The 24,066-nt window shown below is 49.9% G+C and overlaps 1 protein-coding gene across 1 annotated transcript in view; it reads left to right on the top strand.

Moving 5' to 3' along the window:
• ALS2 (alsin Rho guanine nucleotide exchange factor ALS2) overlaps positions 1-23,768 on the top strand; it is a 148,344-nt gene extending 124,576 nt beyond the window's left edge. The window contains exons 23-34 of the mRNA XM_038748910.1: positions 1,691-1,768; positions 4,763-4,896; positions 5,884-6,048; positions 7,039-7,156; positions 11,244-11,401; positions 13,502-13,624; positions 16,206-16,382; positions 20,381-20,426; positions 21,106-21,167; positions 21,881-22,030; positions 22,567-22,663; positions 23,163-23,768. Of these exons, the coding sequence (XP_038604838.1) occupies positions 1,691-1,768; positions 4,763-4,896; positions 5,884-6,048; positions 7,039-7,156; positions 11,244-11,401; positions 13,502-13,624; positions 16,206-16,382; positions 20,381-20,426; positions 21,106-21,167; positions 21,881-22,030; positions 22,567-22,663; positions 23,163-23,201 (1,347 nt within the window). The 3' untranslated portion in view covers positions 23,202-23,768. The remainder of the gene's footprint in view (positions 1-1,690; positions 1,769-4,762; positions 4,897-5,883; positions 6,049-7,038; positions 7,157-11,243; positions 11,402-13,501; positions 13,625-16,205; positions 16,383-20,380; positions 20,427-21,105; positions 21,168-21,880; positions 22,031-22,566; positions 22,664-23,162) is intronic.
• The last annotated feature ends 298 nt before the right edge of the window (positions 23,769-24,066 follow it).

Raw genomic sequence — 24,066 nt, 5'->3', positions numbered from 1 at the left:
ACGATTGAATGAGTGAATAAATGTATATGTGTTTGTACACATTTATTTATCTTCTACATATTTATTCTATTTATTCTATTTTGTTAATATGTTTTGTTGTCCGTCACCCCCTTCTAGACTGTGAGCCCGCCGTTGGGTAGGGACCGTCTAGATGTTGCCAACTTGGACTTCCCAAGTGTTTAGTACAGTGCTCTGCAAACAGTAAGCGCTCAATAAATACGATTGAATGAATGAATATATGTATATATGTTGGTACATATTTATTTCTCTTGTACATATTTATTCTATTTTGTTAATATGTTTTGTTGTCTGTCTCCCGCTTCTAGACTGTGAGCCCGCTGTTGGGTAGGGACCGTCTCTATATGTTGCCAACTTGGACTTCCCAAGCACTTAGTACAGGGCTCTGCACACAGTAAGCACTCAATAAATACGATTGAATGAATGAATGTGTATATATGTTTGTACATAGTTATCTTGTACATATTCATTCTATTCTATTTTGTTAATACGTTTTGTTCTCTGTCTCCCCCTTCTAGACTGTGAGCCCACTATTGGGTAGCAACCGTCTCTATATGTTGCCAACTTGTAATTCCCAAGCACTTAGTCCAGTGCTCTGCACACAGTAAGTGCTCAATAAATACGATTGAATGAATGAATATATGTATATATGTTTGTACACATTTATTTATCTTAAAAGAGTGAGGCTCCTCAGACTGGAAAGACAAATGCTGGGAGGAAGCATGATGAAAGTTTACAAAAGTAACAAAGTAATGATGAAGTAATGGTAGTAATGGTGGAGGTATTTGTTAAGCCCTTAGTGTGTGTTAAGCACTGTACTAGGTTTTGACACCTGTCTACTTGTTGTGTTGTCCGTCTCCCCCTTCTAGACTGTGAGCCCGCTGTTGGGTAGGGACCGTCTCTAGATGTTGCCAACTTGGACTTCCCAAGCGCTTAGTACAGTGCTCTGCACACAGTAAGCGCTCAATAAATACGATTGAATGAATGAATGAAACCCTCCATCCCAGCCACACTGCGCTCGTGTTTTTAGCCAATTTTGGGGGGGAGATATTTGTGAACCGCTTACTATGTGCCAGGCACTGTACTAAGCGCTGGAGTACTTACAAGATAACCTGGTTGGACACAGTCCCTGTCCCACACGGGGCTCGCAGTCTTAATCCCCATTTTACAGAGGAGGTAACTGAGGCCCAGAGAAGTGAAGTGACTGGCCCGAAGTCATACGACGGACAAGTAGCAGAGCCAGGATTAGAACCCAGGTCCTCCGACTCGCAGGACCATATCGAATCTACTGGGCCAAGCTGCTTCTTACGTAGTCTCCCTTTTTTGCCCTCCTTCCCTCTCGAGATCCATAGTATTTTGTCTTTTACGGTCCTAGGGGCTTGAGAAAATAATAATAATAATAATAATAATAGCATTTGTTAAGCGCTTACTATGTGCAAAGCACTGTTCTAAGCACTGTGGGGATGCAGGGTGATTAGATTGTCCCTCGTGGGGCTCACAGTCTTAATCCCCATTTTACAGATGAGGTCACTGAGGCTCAGAGAAATTACGTGACAGCTGACGTGTGGCGGAGGTGGGATTCGAACCCATGACCGCGTTTTCACTCCCTGGGCCCAATTCTCCCCTTTTCCTGGCGTCTGTTGCCTTCTTCCATTTGTCTTCCTCCATTTAGGGAACTGGAATCTTGCTCTCTGAAGATGATACAGTCTACGAGGGAGAGTTTTCGGACGACTGGACCCTCAATGGAAAGGTTGGAACTGTTCACCTCTGTACCCCCGGAGAACTTGGATATTTATTCATCCATTCATTCATTGTCATATTTATTAAGCACACTTACTGTGTGCAGAGCACTGTACTAAGCGCTTGGAAAGTACCATTCGGCAACAGATAGAGATGGTCCCTACCCAACAACGCGATCACAGTCGAGACTGGGGGGAGACGGACAACAAAACAAGGAGACAGGCATCAATTGCATGATTATAAATGAACAGAATTATAGATATATGCACATCATTGATAAAATAAATAGAATAATATGTCACGCACCCCCACAGCCCTTAAGTTCACATCATCATCATCATAATTGTGACTTTTTTTAAACACTCACTGTGTGTCAAGCACTGTTCTAAGCTCTGGGATATATACACGTTAATCAGGTTGGATATAATCCCTGTCCCACACTTCCCATCACCGTCTAAGATGGAGGGAGATCAGGTATTCATTCATTCAGTCGTATTTATTGAGCGCTTACTGTGTGCCAAGCACTGTCCTGAGCGCTTGAAAAACACAGTTTGGCCTAGATCCCTATCCAGCAGTGGGCTCACAGTTTAGAAGGGGGAGACAGACAACAAAACATATTAACAAAATAGAATAAGTAGAATAAATACGTACAAGTAAGATAAATAAATATGTACAAACAAATATACATATCATCATTCATTCAATCATATTTATTGAGCGCTTACTGTGTGCAGAGCACTGGACTAAGCGCTTGGGAAGTCCAATCCCTGCCCAACAACGGGCTCACAGTCTAGAAGGGGGGAGACAGACAACAAAACATTGAACCCCCCCTAATACAGATGAGGAAACTGAGGCATAGAGGAATGAAGTGACTTGCTCAAGTTCACAGATGATGGCAGAACGGGGAATAGAAGCCAGGTCTTCCTATTCCCAGGCCCGGGACTCTTTCCTCTGGATCCCGGCTGTGGTAGCTTTGTCATAACTGTAATTTCTGTTACCATCTTCCTCCCAAACCCCTCATTATCTCGGAAGCCCCTCGGGGGCAGAGATCATGTCCGCTTACTCTCTCATTCTCTCTCAAGTGCTTAATACAGTGCTCCGCCTGCAGTAAGTGCTCAATATGTTGCCAACTTGGACTTCCCAAGCGCTTAGTCCAGTGCTCTGCACACAGTAAACACTCAGTAAATACGATTGAATGAATGAATATACGTTTATATGTTTGTACATATTTATTTATCTTGTACATATTCATTCTATTTATTCTATTTTGTTAATATGTTTTGTCATCTGTCTCCCCCTTCTAGACTGTGAGCCCGCTGTTGGGTAGGGACCGTCTCTATATGTTGCCAACTTGGACTTCCCAAGCGCTTAGTCCAGTGCTCTGCACACAGTAAGCACTCAGTAAATACCGTTGAATGAATGAATATACGTTTATATGTCTGTACATATTTATTTATCTTGTACATATTTATTCTATTTTGTTAATATGTTTTGTCGTCTGTCTCCCCCTTCTAGACTGTGAGCCCGCTGTTGGGTAGGGACCGTCTCTATATGTTGCCAACCTGGACTTCCCAAGCACTTAGTCCAGTGCTCTGCACACAGTAAGCGCTCAGTAAATATGATTGAATGAATGAATATATGTTTATATGTCTGTACATATTTATTTATCCTGTACATATTTATTCTATTTTGTTAATGTGTTTTGTCGTCTGTCTCCCCCTTCTAGACTGTGACCCCGCTGTCGGGTAGGGACCGTCTCTATATGTTGCCAACTTGGACTTCCCAAGTGCTTAGTCCAGTGCTCTGCACACAGTAAGCGCTCAATAAATACGATTGAATGAATGAATATACGTTTATATGTTTGTACATATTTATTTATCTTGTACGTAGTCATTCTGTTTATTCTATTTTGTTAATATGTTTTTTCGTCTGTCTCCCCCTTCTAGACTGTGAGCCCGCTGTTGGGTAGGGACCGTCTCTAGATGTTGCCAACTTGGACTTCCCAAGCGCTTAGTCCAGTGCTCTGCACACAGTTAGCGCTCAATAAATACGATTGAATGAATGAATATACGTTTATATGTTTGTACATATTTATTTATCTTGTATGTATTCATTCTATTTATTCTATTTTGTTAATATGTTTTGTCATCCGTCTCCCCCTTCTAGACTGTGAGCCCGCTGTCGGGTAGGGACCGTCTCTATATGTTGCCAACTTGGACTTCCCAAGCGCATAGTCCAGTGCTCTGCACACAGTTAGCGCTCAATAAATACGATTGAATGAATGAATATACGTTTATATGTTTGTACATATTTATTTATCTTGTACGTATTCATTCTATTTATTCTATTTTGTTAATATGTTTTGTCATCCGTTTCCCCCTTCTAGACTGTGAGCCCGCTGTTGGGTAGGGACCGGCTCTATATGTTGCCAACTTGGACTTCCCAAGCGCATAGTCCAGTGCTCTGCACACAGTGCTCAATAAATACGATTGAATGAATGAATGAATGAATGAATTCCCTCTTGGAGTCCTCTGTGGTTGGAGGGCATTCCACGCCAGGGGAAGGACGTGGGCCGGGGGTCGACGGCGGGACGGGCGAGAACGAGGTACAGTGAGGAGGTGAGCGGCGGCAGAGGAGCGGAGGGTGCGGACTGCGATGGAGAAGGACAGAAGGGAGGTGAGGGAGGAGGGGGTGAGGTGATGGACAGCCTTGAAGCCGAGAGTGAGGAGTTTTTGCTTGATGCGTAGGTTGACAGGCAGCCACTGGAGATTTTGGAGGAGGGGAGTGACATGCCCACAGCGTTTCTGCACAAAGATGATCCAGGCAGCAGAGTGAAGTATAGACTGAAGCGGGGAGAGACAGGAGGATGGGAGATCAGAGAGGAGGCCGATGCAGTCATCCAGTCGGGATAGGATGAGAGTGCTCTGCACACAGTAAGCGCTCCGTAAATATGATTGAATGCATGGAAATTCAGCCTTGCTCACCCTAGGCCTTTCCAACGTAGGGGACGCTGACCCTGCTGAATGGAGATTACATCGAAGGCCATTTTAGCGGAGAATGGGGATCTGGGATCAAAATCACCGGCACCTACTTCAAACCCAGCCTGTACGAGAGCGATAAGGAGCGGCCCAAAGCCGTGTGAGTCACATTTCCCTTGCCGTTCCGTGTCGTTTCCTTTCCCCTCCAGGTGGAATGCCATCTTCTATCTAAGGTTTGAATGTTTTGGGTCTTTTTAAAACAACACTATTAATAATGATCCCAGCCGTGCCTCCTGACTCCCAAGCCCTTTCTCCATCCACTGGCTCAGTGGAAAGAGCCCGGGCTTTGGAGTCAGAGGTCATGGGTTCGAATTCCGGCTCCACCACGTGTCTGCTGTGTGGCCTTGGGCAAGTCACTTAACTTCTCTGGGCCTCAGTTACCTCATCTGTAAAATGGGGGTGATGACTGTGAGCCCCATGTGGGACAACCTGATCACCTTGTACCCCCCCCACCAGCGCTTAGAACAGTGCTTTGCACATAGTAAGCGCTTAACAAATGCCATCATTATCATTATTATTATCCACTAAAGCCGCACTGCGTCGTTTCCAGCTGAAGCGCTTAACAAATGCCATCATCATTATTATTATTATCCACTAAAGCCACACTGCGTCGTTCCCAGCTGAAGCACTTAACAAATGCCATCATTATTATTATTATTATTATCCACTAAATCCACACTGCGTCGTTTCCAGCTGGGATACAGGCATTGTCTGAGGCTTCGTGTTGCTGGCCACGTATAAACTCTCGCGCTCTCTATCAACCAATCAATCGATCGTATTTATTGAGCGCTTCCTGTGTGCTGAGCACTGTACTAAGCGCTTGGGAAGTGCAAGTTGGCAACATATAGAGGCGGGCCCTACCCACCAGTGGGCTCCCAGTCTGGAAGACTGTGCCGAGAGTCGGCTTGTTTTAGCGACAGCGTGATTTTTCCAGGAGAGGCTCAAATCGCCCGGGCTGACGCCCGAGCCGGCGTTTTCGTTTCCCAATCCCGTCGGGATGGCTGCGTGGGGGGTGGCCCCGGGGGCGCCCACCCTGCCATCCCTGCCCGCAGGAGGAATCCCCGTGAGCCTTCGGTCCTCCCGGCAGGAAGCTGGGAAGCCTGGCCGTGGGGGCGGACGAGAAGTGGACGGCGGTGTTTGAGGAGTGCTGGCGTCAGCTGGGCTGCGAGTCTCCCGGCCAGGGGGAGAGCTGGAAGGCCTGGGATAACATCGCCGTGGCCCTGACCGCCAACCGGCGCCAGCACCGGGACAGGTGAGTGACCGCTCGCCCCAACCGCCGGGCCCCTGCTGGCTTCGCCTCTTCTTCCCTGACCCAGCTTGTACTTCCCAAGCGCTTAGTACACTGCTCTGCACCCAGTAAGCGCTCAATAAATCATCATCATCAATCGTATTGAGCGCTTACTATGTGCAGAGCACTGTACTAAGCGCTTGGGAAGCACAAATTGGCAACATCTAGAGACAGTCCCTACCCAACAGTGGGCTCACAGTCTAAAAGGGGGAGACAGAGAACAAAACCAAACATACTAACAAAATGAAATAAATAGAATAGATAGGTACAAATAAAATACATAGAGTAAAAAATATGTACAAACATATATACATATATACAGGTGCTGTGGGGAAGGGAAGGAGGTAAGATGGGGGGATGGAGAGGGGGACGAGGGGGAGAGGAAGGAAGGGGCTCAGTCTGGGAAGGCCTCCTGGAGGAGGTGAGCTCTCAGCAGGGCCTTGAAGGGAGGAAGAGAGCGAGCTTGGAGGATGGGCAGAGGGAGGGCATTCCAGGCCCGGGGGATGACGTGGGCCGATTGATTCCCTGACCCAACTTGTACTTCCCAAGCGCTTAGTACAGTGCTCTGCACACAGTAAGCGCTCAATAAATACGACTGATTGATTCCCTGACCCAGCTTGTACTTCCCAAGCGCTTAGTCCAGTGCTCTGCACACTGTTCCCCCTTTTAGACTGTGAGCCCACTGTTGGGTAGGGACTGTCTCTATCTGTTGCCATTTTGTACTTCCCAAGCGCTTAGTACAGTGCTCTGCACATAGTAAGCACTCAATAAATACGATTGATGATGATGATCCCGTGCCCACAGCGAGCTGAGAGGCTAGAGAGGGGAGACAGATGAACTTGGTCGGTCCCCCGCCGCGGCCTCGCCCCGTCAGGCCGGGGAGCCGGGCGCTGCGGCCCCGAGCTGAGCGTCGGTGGTGGCGGGGCCCCGGGGCCGCCCCTCCCCTCGTTTCAGCCCCGAGATCCTAAGTCGTTCGCACACCCAGACGCTGGAGAGTTTGGAATTCATCCCGCAGCACGGCGGGGCCTTCACGGTGGAGAAATACGAAGACATCAAGAGGTATCTAATGAAGGTAAGGCGGCGGGCAAGGCTGGAATCACCGGGGCCCGGGGAAGCCGACGGGCAGGATGGCGGGGGAGGAGGTATCTGGAATCTGGGGACCCCAGGCGATGGGGCAGTCCCCTTAATAATAATAATAATAATAATAATAATAATAATAATAATAATAATAATAATGATAATGATAATAATAATAATAATGGCATTTGTTAAGCGCTTACTGCAGCAGTCCCCTTAATAATAATAATAATAATGACATTTGTTAAGCGCTTACTAAGTGCCAAGCACTGGGGGGATACAAGGTGATCAGGTTCACAGTCATCATCCCCATTTTACAGATGAGGTAACCGAGCCTCAGAGAAGTGACTTGCCCAAGGTCACACAGCAGACGTGGCAGAGCTGGGATTCGAACCCACGACCTCCTGCCCCAAAGCCCAGGCTCTTTCCGCTGAGCCACGCTGCTTCTTCTACTTCCGTTATCCAGCGGGCTCCCACTTTGGGCAGGACGCTTAAGCTAAGCGACAGCAGGCAGGAAGCAGCATGGAGTAATAATAATAATAATAATGATGGCATTTGTTAAGCGCTTACTATGTGCCGAGCACTGTTCTAAGTGCTGAGGGGGATACAAGGTGATCAGGTTGTCCCACGTGGGGCTCACGGTCTTAATCCCCATTTTACAGATGAGGCACAGAGAAGTGAAGTGACTTTTCATTCCTTCATTCATTCAATCGTATTTATTGAGCGCTTACTGTGTGCAGAGCACACTGTACTAAGCGCTTGGGAAGTACAAGTCGGCGACATAGAGAGACGGTCCCTACCCAACAACGGGCTCACAGTGTAGAAGGGGGAGACAGACAACAAAACAAAACGTGGACAGGAATCAAGTCGTCAGAATAAATAGAATTAAAGCTAAGTGCACATTCCACTGAGCCACTTCACGGGCATGGGAATCAGAAGGTCATGGGTTCCAGTTGTGGCTCCTCCACTTGTGTGCTGTGTGACCTTGGGCAAGTGACTGCACTTCTCTGTGCCTGTTACCTCATCTGTAAAAAGGGGATTGAGACCGTGAGCCCCATGTGGGACGGGGACCGTAGCCAACATGATTTGCTTGTATCCACCCCAGCGCTTTGTACAGTGCCTTGAATGAATGAATATATATATGTTGGTACACATTTATTTATCTTACTTGTACATATTTATTCTATTTTGTTAATATGTTTTGTTGGCTGTCTCCCCCTTCTAGACTGTGAGCCCACTGTCGAGTAGGTACCGTCTCTATATGTTGCCAACTTGGACTTCCCAAGCGCTTAGTACAGTGCTCTGCACACAGTAAGCGCTCAATAAATACAATTGAATGAATGAATGAATAAATACAATTGAATGAATGAATGAACATGATTTGCTTGTATCCACCCCAGCGCTTTGTGCAGTGCCTTGAATGAATGAATATATGTATATATGTTTGTACACATTTATTTCTCTTGTACGTATTTATTCTATTTATTCTATTTTGTTAATATGTTTTGTTGTCTGTCTCCCCCTTCTAGACTGTGAGCCCGCTGTTGGGTAGGGACCGTCTCTAGATGTTGCCAACTTGGACTTCCCAAGCGCTTAGTACAGTGCTCTGCACACAGTAAGCGCTCAATAAATGCAATTGAATGAATGAATGAATGAATAAATAAATACCATTGAATGAATGAATGAACATGATTTGCTTGTATCCACCCCAGCGCTTTGTACAGTGTCTTGAATGAATGAATATATGTATATATATTTGTACACATTGATTTATCTTACTTGTACATATTTATTCTATTTATTCTATTTTGTTAACATGTTTTGTTGTCTGTCTCCCCCTTCTAGACTGTGAGCCCGCTGTTGGGTAGGGACCGTCTCTAGATGTTGCCAACTTGTACTTCCCAAGCACTTAGTACAGTGCTCTGCACACAGTAAGTGCTCAATAAATACAATTGAATGAGTGAATGAACATGATTTGCTTGTATCCACCCCAGCGCTTTGTACAGTGCCTTGAATGAATGAATATATGTATATATGTTTGTACACATTTATTTATCTTGTACATATTTATTCCATTTTGTTAATATGTTTTGTTGTCTGTCTCCCCCTTCTAGACTGTGAGCCCACAGTTGGGTAGGGACCGTCTCTAGATGTTGCCAACTTGGACTTCCCAAGCACTTAGTACAGTGCTGTGCACACAGTAAGCGCTCAGTAAATACAATTGAATGAATGAATGAATGAATTACAGGGCTGGGCCGGCTCCCAGCTCTTGTCGAGGAAAAGTTCCCCAGAGCCGGAGAGTGGGCCCCATCTACGCTGTGAGCTCGCTACGGGCAGGGAAAGTCACTATTTATTCTTGTATGATACTTTCCCAAGTGCTTAGTACAGTGCTCTGCATGCAGTAAGCGCTTAATAAATTCATTCATTCATTCAATTGTATTTATTGAGCGCTTACTATGTGCAGAGCACTGGACTAAGCGCTTGGGAAGTACAAGTTGGCAGCATACAGAGACGGTCCCTACCCAACAGCGGGCTTACAGTCTAGAAGGGGGAGACAGAGAACAAAACAAAACTTATTCACAAAATAAAATAAATAGAATGCATATGTACAAATAAAATAGAGTAATAAATCCGTACAAATAAATATGAATGAAGGAAGGAGAAGCAGCGTGGCTCAGTGGAAAGAGCCCCGGCTTGAGAGTCAGAGGTCAGGGGTTCAAATCCCGGCTCCGCCACTTGTCAGCTGTGTGACTTTGGGCAAGTCACTTCACTTCTCTGTGCCTCAGTTACCTCATCTGTAAAATGGGGATTAAGATTGTGAGCCCCACGTGGGACAACCTGATCACCTTGTATCCTCCCCAGTGCTTAGAACAGTGCTTTGCACGTAGTAAGCACTTAACAAATACCAAAATTATTATTATTATTATTATTAAGGAGGGGAGGCATCGGGGAGGTAGGGGGCAGACAGAGGTCCTGGGTTCAGATCTCAGCTCTGCTCCCAGCTCCGCCACTTGTCAGCTGTTTGACTTTGGGCAAGTCACTTCACTTCTCTGTGACCTCATCTGTCAAATGGGGATTAAGATTGTGAGCCCCACATGGGACAACCTGATTATGTCGTAACCTCCCCAGTGCTTAGAACAGTGCTTTGCACATAGTAAGTGCTTAACAAATACCAAAATTATTATTATTATTATTATTATTATTAAGGAGGGGAGGCATCGGGGAGGTGGGGGGCAGGCGGAGGACCTGGGTTCAGATCTCAGCTCTGCTCCCGGCTCCGCCACTTGTCAGCTGTTTGATTTGGGGCAAGTCACTTCACTTCTCTGTGCCTCAGTGACCTCATCTGTCAAATGGGGATTAAGATTGTGAGCCCCACATGGGACAACCTGATTATGTCGTAACCTCCCCAGCGCTTAGAACAGTGCTTTGCACATAGTAAGTGCTTAACAAATACCAAAATTATTATTATTATTATTATTATTATTAAGGAGGGGAGGCATCGGGGAGGTGGGGGGCAGGCGGAGGACCTGGGTTCAGATCTCAGCTCTGCTCCCGGCTCCGCCACTTGTCAGCTGTTTGATTTTGGGCAAGTCACTTCACTTCTCTGTGCCTCAGTGACCTCATCTGTAAAATGGGGATTAAGATTGTCAGGTTGTCAGCCCCACACGGGACAACCTGATCACCTTGTATCCTCCCCAGCACTTAGAACGGTGCTTTGCACATAGTAAGCGCTTAACAAATACCAAAATTAGTATTATTATTATTATTATTATTAAGGAGGGCAGGTGGGGGGCAGGCGGAGGACCTGGGTTCAGATCTCAGCTCTGCCCCCAGCCTGCTGTGTGTGTGGCCTCGGACAAGTCACTTAAGCTTTCCGAGCCGACGCGTGGCGGCGTCGGGATTAGAACCCATGACTTTTAGACTCCCAGGCCCGAGCTCCGTCCCCCGGGCCAGGCTGCTTCTCTGCCAGCTGTTTGGCCCTGCCAGACCTCAGCCTTGGAGGGGTGAGAGGGATTTGGGGGGGAAATCTCCGCTGGTTGCCCACTTGACCATCCTTCTCCTCCCCCCCGCCCGCACTCCAGGCCTGCGACACCCCCCTGCACCCTCTGGGGCACCTAGTAGAGACCCTGGTGGCAGTGTACAGGATGACTTACGTGGGCGTGGGGGCCAACCGGCGATTACTGCAGGAGGCGGTCAGAGAGATCCAGTCCTACCTGAAGCGCATCTTCCAACTTGTCAGGTACGGGTTCGGCGGTCCGGGGGCCCTGCTGGCTGGCCTTCCCTGCTGCCCTGGGGTCAATCAATCAATCAATCAATCAATCAATTGTATTTATTGAGGGCTTACTGCCCGGTGGGTGCCCCATGATCCTTGATGCCCGGTGGGTACCAAGTGATCCCAGTGCCCACTGGTTGGTGCCCGGTGATCCCTGATGCCCGGTGGGAGGCACCTGGTGATCCCCGATTCATTCATTTATTCATTCATTGTCGTATTTGTTGAGTGCTTACTGTGTGCAGTCATTCTTTCATTCATTCGATCGCATTTGTTGAGTGCTTACTGTTTCATTCATTCATTCATTCATTCAATCGCATTTATTGAGTGCCTACTGTTTCATTCATTCATTCATTCAGTCTCATTTATTGAGTGCTTACTGTTTCATTCATTCATTCATTCAATCGCACTTATTGAGTGCTCACTGTTTCATTCATTCATTCAATCGCATTTATTGAGTGCTTGCTGTTTCATTCATTCATTCATTGTCATGTTTGTTGAGTGCTTACTCTGTGCAGAGCACTGGACTAAGCGCTTGGGAAGTCCAAGTTGGCCACGTATAGAGACGGTCCCTACCCAACAGCGGGCTCACAGTCCAGAAGAAAAAATAAACCGACTGTGGTGGAATTTGAACCCACAACCTTTGAATCGCTCGGTCGTCACTACAAGTCCAGTGCGCTAGCCATTCATTCAGTCGTATTTGTTGAGCACTTACTGTGTGCAGAGCACTGTACTAAGCGCTTGGGAAGTACAAGTTGGCAACGTATAGAGACGGTCCCTACACGACAATCAATCAATCGATCGTATTTATTCATCATCATCATCAATCGTACTTATTGAGCGCTTACTGTGTGCAGAGCACTGTACTAAGCGCTTGGGAAGTGCAAGTTGGCAACATATAGAGACAGTCCGTACCCAACAGTGGGTTCACAGTCTAAAAGGGGGAGACAGAGAACAAAACCAAACATACTAACAAAATAAAATAAATAGAATAGATATGTACAAGTAAAATAAATAAATAGAGTAACAAATATGTACAAACATATATACAGATATCCAGGTGCTGTGGGGAAGGGAAGGAGGTAAGATGGGGGGGATGGAGAGGGGGACGAGGGGGAGAGGAAGGAAGGGGCTCAGTCTGGGAAGGCCTCCTGGAGGAGGTGAGCTCTTATTGAGTGCTTACTGCGTGCAGAGCACTGTACTAAGCGCTTGGGAAGTACAAGTTGCCTCTTTGTGGGAAGGAATTGTCATTATTGCCGTATTGTGCTTTCCCAAGCGCTTAGTACAGTGCTCTGAACACTTAGTACAGTGCTCTGAACACAGTAAGTGCTCGATAAATACGACTGAGTGAAAGCGAAGCACATAGTGAGTGGAGGAGGGAAAACCAAGTTTATTTTCATGCCCAGTTCCCCTGCTTGAGGGCAGAAACCATACCTATCGTACTCTCCCAAGGGCTGCACATAGTAAGCACCCTCCTGCCAGGAAGAGCACGGGCTGGGGAGCCAGAGGGCCTGGGTTCCAATCCCTGCTCCACCACGGACCTGCTTGGTGACTTGGGGCAAATCACATCACCGCTCCGGGCCTCAGTTTCCTCATCCGCAGATTGGGCATTCAATGCCCATTCTCCTCCCTACTTAGACTGAGAGTCCCCTGTGGGACCTCATTATCTTGGATCTTCCCCCTGCGCGTTGTACAGGGCTTGGCACGGAGGAAACACGTAAACGCCACAATTATTATTATTAACATCCGTGCCGCAATTCTTGATAACTTGTACTTCCCAAGCGCTCAGTACAGTGCTCTGCACACAGTAAGCGCTCAATAAATACGATTGATTGATGGATTAATAGTCCGTAAGCTCTCCTGTTAGATCGTAAGCTCTCTGTGGGAAGGGATCGCTTAGGCTTACTGTGTTGCACTCTCCCAGGAGCATCAGTTCAGTCCGGAGGAAGCACGCGTTAAATACCGTCGATCGGTCGGTCCACTTATTGACGACCGCCTCCTTTCCCGAGTGTCCGAAAGACACCCCTCCTCCGTTTGGCTGGGGGGATAATCCGGGCTTTTCTTCCGTAGGTTCCTGTTTCCCGACCTTCCCGAGGAGGGCAGCACGATTCCACTCTCCTCCAGCGTCCCACCGGAGCGGAAATCCTTCTGCCCGGGCAGAGCCGATTCCAGATCCGAATCCCCAGAGCCGGGGTACGTGAGGGAGAGGACCCCATGGGAGTAGTGAAGAGTAAGGAGGACGCGGGCGTTGTCCCCCTACTTCGAAGCCTTACCGAAGGCCCGTCTCCTCCAGGAGGCCTTCCCTGACTCCATCCCACTTTTCCTCGTCTCCCACTCCCTTCCGCGTCGCCCTGACTTCCTCCCTTTCCTCTCCCCCATCTCACCGCCCCACAGCACTGTCGTTTTATTTCTTTGTACTGATATCTGTCTCCCTTCCCTCTCAATCGTATTTATTGAGCGCTTACTATGTGCAGAGCACTGTACTAAGCACTTGGGAAGTACAAATTGGCAACACATAGAGACAGTCCCTACCCAGCAGTGGGCTCACAGTCTAAAAGGGGGAGGCAGAGAACAGAACCAAACATACCAACAAAATAAAATGAATAGGATAGAAATGTACAAGTAAAATAAATAAATAAATAGAGAGTGTGAGCTCACTGTGGGCAGGGATTGTCCCTCTTTATTGCTCTGTTGTACTTTCCCAAGCACTGAGTCCAGTACGCTGCGCGCAGTAAGTGCTTAATGAATACGATTGAATGAATGAATGGAGGAATAAATGAAAGAGCCGACGACGAGTCAGTCACTCAGAATACGATTGAATGAATAAATGAATGGATGAATGAATGAAAGAGCTGACGACGAGTCAGTCACTCAGAATACGATTGAATGAATGGATGAATGAATGAAAGAGCCGACGACGAGTCAGTCACTCAGAATACGATTGAATGAATGAATGGATGAATGAATGAAAGAGCCGACGACGAGTCAGTCACTCAGAATACTATTGAATGAATGAATGAATGAATAAATGAAAGAGCCGACGACGAGTCAGTCGGTCTATATTTGTTGAGCGCTTACTGTGTGCACAGCACTGTACTGAGCGCTTGGGAGAGTACAATATAACCGTCAACAGATGCATTCCCCGCCGACAACAAGCTTACAGTCCGGATGAGGAGACATAATAATAATAATAATAATGGCATTTATTAAGCGCTTAACTATGTGCAAAGCACTGTTCTAAGAGCTGGGGAGGTTACACGTAGATCAGGTTGTCCCACGGGGGGCTCACAGTCTTAATCCCCACTTTCCAGATGAGGGAACTGAGGCCCAGAGAAGTGAAGTGTATTAAGCGCTTAGCACAGTGCTCTGCACACAGTAAGCGCTCAATAAATACGATTGATTGATTGAAGTGACTTGCCCAAAGTCACACAGCTGACAAGTGGCAGAGCTGGGATTTGAACCCGTGACCTCTGACTCCAAAGCCCGGGCTCTTTCCACTGAGCCACTGTACTTTCCCAAGCGCTTAGTCCAGCGCTCTGCGCCCAGTAAGTGCTTAATGAATACGAGCGAATGAATGAATGAACGGAAGAGCTGATGACAAGGCAGTCACTCAGTCGATATTTGTTGAGTGCTTACTGTGTGCAGAGCACTGTACTGAGCGCTTGGGAGAGTACAATATAACAATCAACAGACTCATTCCCTGCCCACGACAAGCTTACAGTCCAGATGAGGAGACAGATATTAATCGAAATAAATAAATTAGAGAGACAGACATAAGAAGCAGTATGACTCAGTGGAAAAGAGCTCGGGCTTTGGAGTCAGAGGTCATGGGTTCAAATCCCGGCTCCGCCACTTGTCAGCTGTGTGACTTTGGGCAAGTCACTTCACTTCTCTGTGCCTCAGTTACCTCATCTGTAAAATGGGGATTGACTGTGAGCCCCCCCATGGGACACCCTGATCACCGTGTATCCCCCCCAGCGCTTAGAACAGTTCTTTGCACATAGTAAGCGCTTAACAAGTGCCATTATCATCGTCATCATCATTATTATTATTATTCTCTGGGCCTCAGTTACCTCATCTGTAAAATGGGGGTGAAGACTGCGAGCCCCCCGTGGGACAACCTGATCACTTTGTAACTTCCCCAGCGCTTAGAACAGTGCTTTGCACATAGTAAGCGCTTAATAAATACGATTTTAAAAAAAAGTGCTGTGGGGCTTGGACGGGAAGCGGCAGGCCAGGACCAGTGCTTGCTCAGGGGTTGCTGTCACATTACCCGGGTTTTTTGGGGGTTGTTTGGGGGTTTTTTTGTTTTGTTTTTAAAAGGTATTTGTTAAGCACTCACTATGTGTCAAATGCTGGTTTAAGCACTGGGTTCTAATCCCACCACTTGCCCACTGGTTGAACTCAGGCAAGTCACTTCACTTCTCTGTGCCTGTTTCTTCTAGACTGTGAGCCCACTGTTGGGAAGGGACCGTCTCTAGATGTTGCCAACTTGGACTTCCCAAGCGCTTAGTCCGGTGCTCTGCACACAGTAAGAGCTCAATAAATACAATTGATTGATTGATTGATTGATTGTTGGGTAGGGACTGCCTCTATATGTTGCCAACTTGTACTTCCCAAGCGCTTAGTCCAGTGCTCTGCACACAGTAAGCGCTCAATAAATACGATTGATTGATTGATTGAGAGGAAGGAATGGGCTCAGTCTGGGAAGGCCTCCTGGAGGAGGCACTGACCGTCCCTCCCGCCGGTATCCGTGCTTCCCTCGTTTCCGCAGCTACGTGGTGACGAGCTCCGGGCTGCTGCTTCCCGTGCTGCTGCCTCGGCTCTACCCCCCGCTCTTCACGCTGTACGCCCTGGACAACGAGCGGGAGGAAGACGCCTACTGGGAATGCGTCCTGCGCCTCAACAAGCAGCCCGACACGGCGCTCCTCAGCTTCCTGGGAGTGCAGCGGTGAGCCCGCGGTCCAAATCCCAGAATCCGCCCCGCTGGAAAAACCATTCCTCTGCGAGGCCGTCCGCGAAAGGGTCCAGTTTCTGATCTCGGGGAGGGATCCGGGGGTGCGGGGAGCCCGTCTCCTGTCGGGCTTTTGGACCGGCGGGTGGGGAAGGGTTGGTCGTGGGCTTGCGGGGGCGTGAACCCGTCCTGATAGCCATCCTTGGCCCCGGTGAAGTCCAAGGTTGCACAGATCATCATCATCAATCGTATTTATTGAGCGCTTACTATGTGCAGAGCACTGTACTAAGCGCTTGGGAAGTACAAATTGGCAATATATAGAGACAGTCTCTCCGGGGGTAGTTTCCGGAAGCGGGGCCGGAGTCTTCACACCCCGACGACGCCAACGACTCAACGAGGGTGGGCAGAGAACCTCCCAAATGCTTAGTACGGTCCAGTGCACACAGTAAGCGCTTCATAAATACAGTTGATTGACTGACTGACAACGAGGGACAGTATAATAATAATAATGATGGTAATTTGTTAAGCACTTACTCTGTGCAAAGCACTGTTCTAAGCCCTGGGGAAGTTAGAGAAGCAGTGTGGCTCAGTGGAAAGAGCCCGGGCTTGGGAGTCAGAGGTCGTGGGTTCATATCCCGGCTCCACCGCTCGTCAGCTGTGTGACTTTGGGCAAGTCACTTAACTTCTCTGGGCCTCAGTTCCCTCATCTGTAAAATGGGGATTAAGATTGTGAGCCCCACATGGGACCACCTGATCACCTTGTATCCTCCCCAGCGCTTAGTACAGTGCCTTGCACATAGTAAGCACTTAACAAATACCATTATTATTATTATTATTATTATTATTATTATTATTATTACAAGGTGATCAGGTTGTCCCATGGGGGGGCTCACATTTTTTTTTAACCCCCATTTTACAGATGAGGTAACTGAGGCCCAGAGAAGTTAAGTGACTTGCCCAAGGTCACACAGCCGACACTAATAATAATAATAATGATGGCATTTATTAAGTGCTTACTATGTGCAAAGCACTGTTCTAAGCACTGGGGAGGTTACAAGGAGATCAGGTTGTCCCACGGGGGGGCTCACAGTCTTCATCCCCATTTTGCAGATGAGGGAACTGAGGCCCAGAGAAGTTAAGTGACTTGGCCTAGGTCACACAGCTGTCAAGTGGCGGAGTCGGGATTTGAACCCATCAGCTCTGACTCCAAATCAATCAATCAATCAATCGTATTTATTGAGCGCTTACTGTGTGCAGAGCACTGGACTAAGCGCTTGGGAGGTACAAGTCGGCAACACATAGAGACAGTCGCTACCCAACAGCGGGCTCACAGTCTAGAAGGGGGAGACAGACAACACTACCAAACATACTAACGAGTCCTCCAAAGCCCGGGCTATTTCCACTGAGCCACACTGCTTCTCTAACACACAGTATTTGTGTGTGCACACGATACAGCCGGGACTGGGGGTGTCCCATGTCGGCCATCTGGGTCAGCACCCTCCCCCTCAGCGGAGATGAATTCCCCATCAGGGGCTCCTTCGTCTTTGCGCCCAAAGGACAGCTCTATAGATTCATTCATTCAATCGTACTTATTGAGCGCTTACTGTGTGCAGAGCACTGGACTAAGCGCTTGGGAAGTCCAAGTTGGCAACATATAGAGACGGTCCCTACCCAACAGTGGGCTCACAGTCTAGGAGGGGGAGACAGAAAACAAAACATATTAACAAAATAAAATAAATAGAATAAACATGTACAAATAAAATAAATAAATAGATGCCCCCACTACCGCTCTACTGAGCACCCTGCAAGCGGCAGGTATTCAATAATAATAATTATGGTATTTATTAAGTGCTTACTATGTGCCAGGAACTGTATTAAAATGATTGTGCATCTGTTAAGCGCTTCAAATCCCGGCTCCGCCAAGTGTCAGCTGTGTGACTTTGAGCAAATCACTTCACTTCTCTGTGCCTCAGTGACCTCATCTGGAAAATGAGGATTAAGACTGTGAGCCCCCCGTGGGACAACCTGATCACCTTGTAACCTCCCCAGCGCTTAGAACAGTGCTTGGCACATAGTAAGTGCTTAATAAATGCCATCATTATTATTATTATTATTACTGTGTGCCAGGCACTGTTCTGAGGGCTGGGGTGGATGCAGATAAATTGGGTCGGACACAGAGAGGGACTGTCTCTGTGGGGCTCGCAGTCTTAATCCCCATTTGACAGATGAGGTAACTAAGGCCCAGAGAAGTGACTTGAGTTTCTCCAGATCACACAGCAGACATTTGGTGGGGCTGGGATTACCGCGCTCTATCCATTAGGCCACACTGCTTCTCTTAAGGGATCGATTAGGGCCCTTTCGGGGGTGGGTACGGACCGTGTCGCATCTGCTCCTCGGAAACCATCCCCCCTGCTTGTGCTGGGAGAGGCCGTGTGTACATCCCGTAATAATAATAATAATAACAATAACAATATAATATTATAATATAATAATATGATATATTATTATAAAATTATAATTATAATTATATTATAATATAATAATTATTATAATGGCATTTATTAAGCGATTACTATGTGCAAGCACTATTCTAAGCACTGGGGAGGTTACAAGATGAGCAGGTTGTCCCACGTGGGGCTCACAGTCTTAATCCCCGTTTTACAGTTGAGGTAACCGAGGCACAGAGGAGTTAAGTGACTTGCCCAAAGTCACACCGCTGACAAGTGGTGGAGTCGGGACTTGAACCCATGACCTCTGACTCCCAAGCCCGGGCTCTTTCCGCTGAGCCACGCTGCTTCTCTATGAATGAACCTGTTACCGCAGATAGCGTTGTAAAGGGCGGCAGACGCGGCTGCGAGCAGCGACCTTTCATTCATTCATTCATTGTCGTATTTATTGAGCGCTTACTGTGTGCAGACAGTGGACTAAGTGCTTGGGAACACAATAAGCGCTCAATAAATACGATGGAATGAATGAAGTCGGCAACGTATAGAGACGGTCCCTACCCAACGACGGGCTCACGGTCTAGAAGGGGGAGACAGACAACAAAACAAAACATGTAGACAGGTGTCAAAATGGTCAGAACAAATAGAATTAAAGCTCTATGCACGTCATTAACAAAATAAATAGAATAGTAAATATGTACAAGTAAAATAGAGTGATAAATTTGTACAAATATCTACAAGTGCTGTGGGGAAGGGAAGGAGGAGGAGAGGATAAAGGGGGCTTAGTGTGGGAAGGCCTCCTGGAGGAGGGGAGCTCTCAGCAGGGCTTTGAAGGGAGGAAGAGAGCGAGCTTGGCGGATGGGCAGAGGGATTGGGGGCATTGCGGGCCAGGGAGATGACGTGGGCTGGGGGTCCACGGCGGGACAGGCTTTGTACATATTTACTATTCTATTAATTTTATTAATGATGTATATATAGCTATAATTCTATTTATTCTGATGGTATTGACACCTGTCTACTTGTTTTGTTTTGTGGTCTGTCTCCCCCTTCTAGACTGTAAGCCTGTTGTTGGGTAGGGACCGTCTCTATATGTTGCCAACTTGGACTTCCCAAGCGCTTAGTACAGTGCCCTGCACACAGTAAGCGCTCAATAAATACGATTGAACGAATGAAAGAGCCAAGTACAGTGAGGAGGTTAGCGGCGGCAGAGGAGCGGAGGGTGCGGGCTGGGCTGGAGAAGGAGAGAAGGGAGGTGAGGTAGGAGGGAGCGAGGGGTTGGATGGATGGACAGCCTTGAAGTCAAGAGTGAGGAGTTTTTGCTTGATTCGTAGGTTGACAGGCAGCCACTGGAGATTTTGGAGGAGGGGGAGCGACATGCCCAGAGTGTTTCTGTACAGAGATTATCCGGGCAGCAGCATGAAGTATAGACTGAAGTAGGGAGAGACAGGAGGAGGGGAGATCAGAGAGGAGGCCGATGCAGTCATCCAGTCGGGATAGTAGGAGAGCTTGACCTGTCAGTAACTTGCAGACCCCGTGGGCTCTCTCTTACAGGAAGTTCTGGCCTGACAACGTGTCGCTCCTCGGAGACAGCAGAAAGGTACGGCGGGGTGCCCAGTGGTCCGGGTGCCCAGGAGGTGGGCAGGGGGTTTTGGTGTTGCCCCGGACATGAGCCAAGCCCAGGTCCAGCCGTGGGTCCAGCTGGCAATCTGCATTCCTCCGGGGAAGACCTCCTTGCAGGCGGCCCGATGGCGACACTCCCTCTGCTCCTTTGGAGGCCTTTGAGAAAGCCTTCTCCCCCTGCCCCTTCTCTCCCTCTTCCTCGCCCTCCTCTTTCTCCCTGTCCTCTTCCTCTTCCTCCAACAGGGGCCCAGCCCCAGTACTCTCCCCCACCTCCCTCACAATAGATGGATTGGCCGGAGCCTTATCTTGGTTTGTAGCTATCGTCAATCAATCAATCAATCAATCATATTTATTGAGCGCTTACTGTGTGCAGAGCACTGTACTAAGCGCTTGGGAAGTACACCCCTCGCTGTCTCTGAGACTCCCCCGTTAGACCGTACCCTCCTCGAGGACGGCTGTGTGGTCACCCAGGCCGGTGCCCAGTCTGCGCCGGGTACCGGGCCCGGGGGTGTCGACCCTGATGCTTAGGGGCTGGGGGTCCTCGGGCCGGAAATGCCCTCGCGGTCAGGAGCGCCGGGGCGGAGGAGCGTTGGCTGGTCTGGCGGGGCGGCCTGCCTCTCCTGTGGCCCTTACCCGCCCGAATCTCCTTGGCGCAGGTGCAGCCGACCACGAAGGAGGCCTGTTTTGCCTCCGCGGTGGAGTGTCTGCAGCAGATCAGGTAACTCGGCCGGGCTGAGGGCGGCTGGACGGGTGCCCGGGCCGGTGGCCACAGAGGTGGCCGGGGGGGGACGCGGGAACCGTCCCTCAAGACCCTCGATTCGGCTGGGGGCTCTGGGGCGGAGAACCCAGAACCCGGAAGGGAAACCTAACCCTTCCTGGCTGCTGATCTGCTTGTCTCTTTCATTCAGTCGCATTTATCGAGCGCTTACTGTGTGCAGAGCACTGTACTAAGCGCTTGGGAAGTACAGGTTAGCAACATAGAGAGACGGTCCCTACCCAACAGCGGGCTCACAGTCTAGGAGGGGGAGACAGACAACAAAACCAAACATATTAACAGAATAAAATAAATAGAATAAATACGTACAAGTAAAATAGAGTAATAGATCTGTACAAACATATATCCAGGTGCTGTGGGGAGGGGAACGAGGTAAGGCAGGGGGTATCGGGAGGGGGAATAAGGGGAGAGGAAGGAGGGGGCTCAGTCTGGGAAGGCCTCCTGGAGGAGGTGAGCTCTCAGTAGGGCTTTGAAGGGAGCCCTGTCTGTCTCTCCATCTGTCTCTGTCTGCCTCTCCATCTCTGTCTCTCCGTTTGTCTCTCTTTCACCTGTCTCTTCATCACTGTGTCTTTGTCATCTGTCTCTGAGTTTCCTTATCTCTGCGTCACCTGTCTGTGCGCCCGCCTCGCCATCTTCCTCTGCGTCCGTCTCGGCAGCACGACCTTTACTCCGTCGGACAAGTTGAAGGTGATCCAGCAGACCTTCGAGGAGATCTCTCAGAGCGTCCTGGCGTGGCTCCGAGAAGACTTCCTGTGGTCCATGGACGACCTGTTTCCCGTGTTCCTCTACGTGGTCCTCCGGGCCAGGTGGGCGGCCCGGACAGAAGGAAGTCGGCCTCGGATCCGATCGGGGACGCCTGGGGGGCCCCGAGGCCCAGGAGAAGGCCGTCCGGCTGGCGCTTGGGCATTAACTGTGGATGGGATTGAAGAGTAAATCTCCCCTCAGACGGTCCGATGCTGCCAGTCGGGGTCTGAGATGGCTCCTGCCCATGCCATCAGCACAAGGGGTGGCCGATTCTCAGGTTGGATTCCAAGACAGATCCCAGAGCATCCCATCGGCCCATAGGATGCCTCATTGTTGGTTGATTTGGGTTCTGAGATGGTTCCTGGTGCGTCCCATCATCCCACAGCCTCAGCTGGACCTTTGCCCTTGGTAGTTTACGGCGTGCGTACCATAGGTGGGACTGACCATCCAGTGGGCAAAGCAGACATGAGGTTTCGGTCTCCCTGGAAATGAGGAGAACGTGATGGGGCCGGGCTTCTCTGCTCCCACGGCCCCGGGGGTCCCAGACCGTGGGGGACGGTCCGGCCTCGGGGCTGATGTGAGTCTTTCCCTCCCGCAGAATCCGCAATTTGGGCTCGGAAGTCCACCTGATCGAGGACCTAATGGACCCCTACCTGCAGCACGGGGAGCAGGGCATCATGTTCACCACCTTGAAGGTCGGGCCCCGTCCCTTGCCGAGCTTGTGCCCACCGCGGACCCTTCCCCGCCCGGCTCGGGGCGGTGGGCGAGGGGCCAGAGGGGCCTCTGCCCACCTGTGGGTCATTTGGGGCTCGCTGTCCTCTGGGGCTGGGGTTCGGGGCTGAGATCCGCTTGGCTGCTCTCCCGACTGACCCCCCGGGCCCTCGGCCACGAGGGAGGATGAGGGCAATCGATTCCCCGTTCGGTTCCCGCTCCGATGTGGCTATCCGTGTGTGTGCCCGTCCGTCTGGCCCCCTCCACTGCTGCTCTCCACCATCTGGGAGGTTCAGTGACCCCCGGCTTTCCAGGGTCACGGGTGAGGGGCCTCGCCCCCCGCCCCCGGGCAGTCAGCGTCGCTGCCCCGGGTGGAGCAAGGGGGGTGACCCCAGTGCCGCCCCGCGCCCCCCACGTTGGCCTTCAACCTACCAGCCTCAGGAAGCCTCTCACAATTTGACTGTCTGCTCGTGTCTCCCCCAGGCCTGTTACTACCAGATCCAGCGAGAGAAACTGACCTAGAGCCCGGAGAGGCCAAGCGGGCGCCTGCAGCCGACGCCGACGAGGTGACCCCGGGCGGCTGAGGAGCCGGGGGGACCGCAGCCGGAGCCTCCCACCCCTGCTTCTTGGCCAGAGGGCTGGGTGGAGGGCAGGGCGGCCGGCTGGGGCCCGGCTTCCTCGGGAGAACATCCCCTCCCACCCACCGGCCCCCTGGTTCAAGCTGGACACCCGTCCGAAGAAGGGATTCCTCTTCCCGGAATATCCCGGGGCAGAGACGTGGCAGCCTCTGGGATCACCAGGGTGGGCGCGGATTCCACCCCTCTGTTCTGCACTGGAGGAGGGAAGTGGTGTCCCGGTGGGAATGGTGACTTCCTGGAGTTCCTTGCTTCAGCTCCATGACCCCCCACAACGCTTCCTTCCCTTCCTCCCTCCGCTGCCCCCTGACCGATCTTCCTCTGGGATCGGATTGTCCCTTAAAGCCACGCGTGTCTTCTTGACGTCCACCGATCGCGAGGCCCCAAGTGTCTTTTTATTAGGGGTGGAGAGGAATTTTAATCTGGTGTTTTAACGTCATCTCCAAGGCTCCCCCCCCCCCCCCCGGTTGTGGCAGTGGACCCGGGCAGGTGGGGGACGCCTCCCGGAGGAGCCCTCCACTCTCTCGGCACCTGGCCAGGACAGCGCAGCCCACGGTTCGAGCCTTCCCTCGGCTGAGGGACGCGTCGGAAGGACCACCTGGACCTCCGGCGGAGGCCGGCCTTCCTTCCCGGGGGCCGGCCGACGCGATTGTCACGTAGTCGTTGCCCACCGGGCTGCCATCGTGCTCTCACTTCTCCGCACGTCGCCCTGGGCCTCTCCTCCCCGGCACGGGATCCCGTAGCCGCCTCCT

Source organism: Tachyglossus aculeatus, chromosome 7 (genome assembly GCF_015852505.1).
Source record: "Tachyglossus aculeatus isolate mTacAcu1 chromosome 7, mTacAcu1.pri, whole genome shotgun sequence".
Taxonomy (NCBI): domain Eukaryota; kingdom Metazoa; phylum Chordata; class Mammalia; order Monotremata; family Tachyglossidae; genus Tachyglossus; species Tachyglossus aculeatus.
The sequence above is the reverse complement of the archived record's forward strand: the minus strand, read 5'-3'. Positions and strand labels throughout refer to the sequence as shown.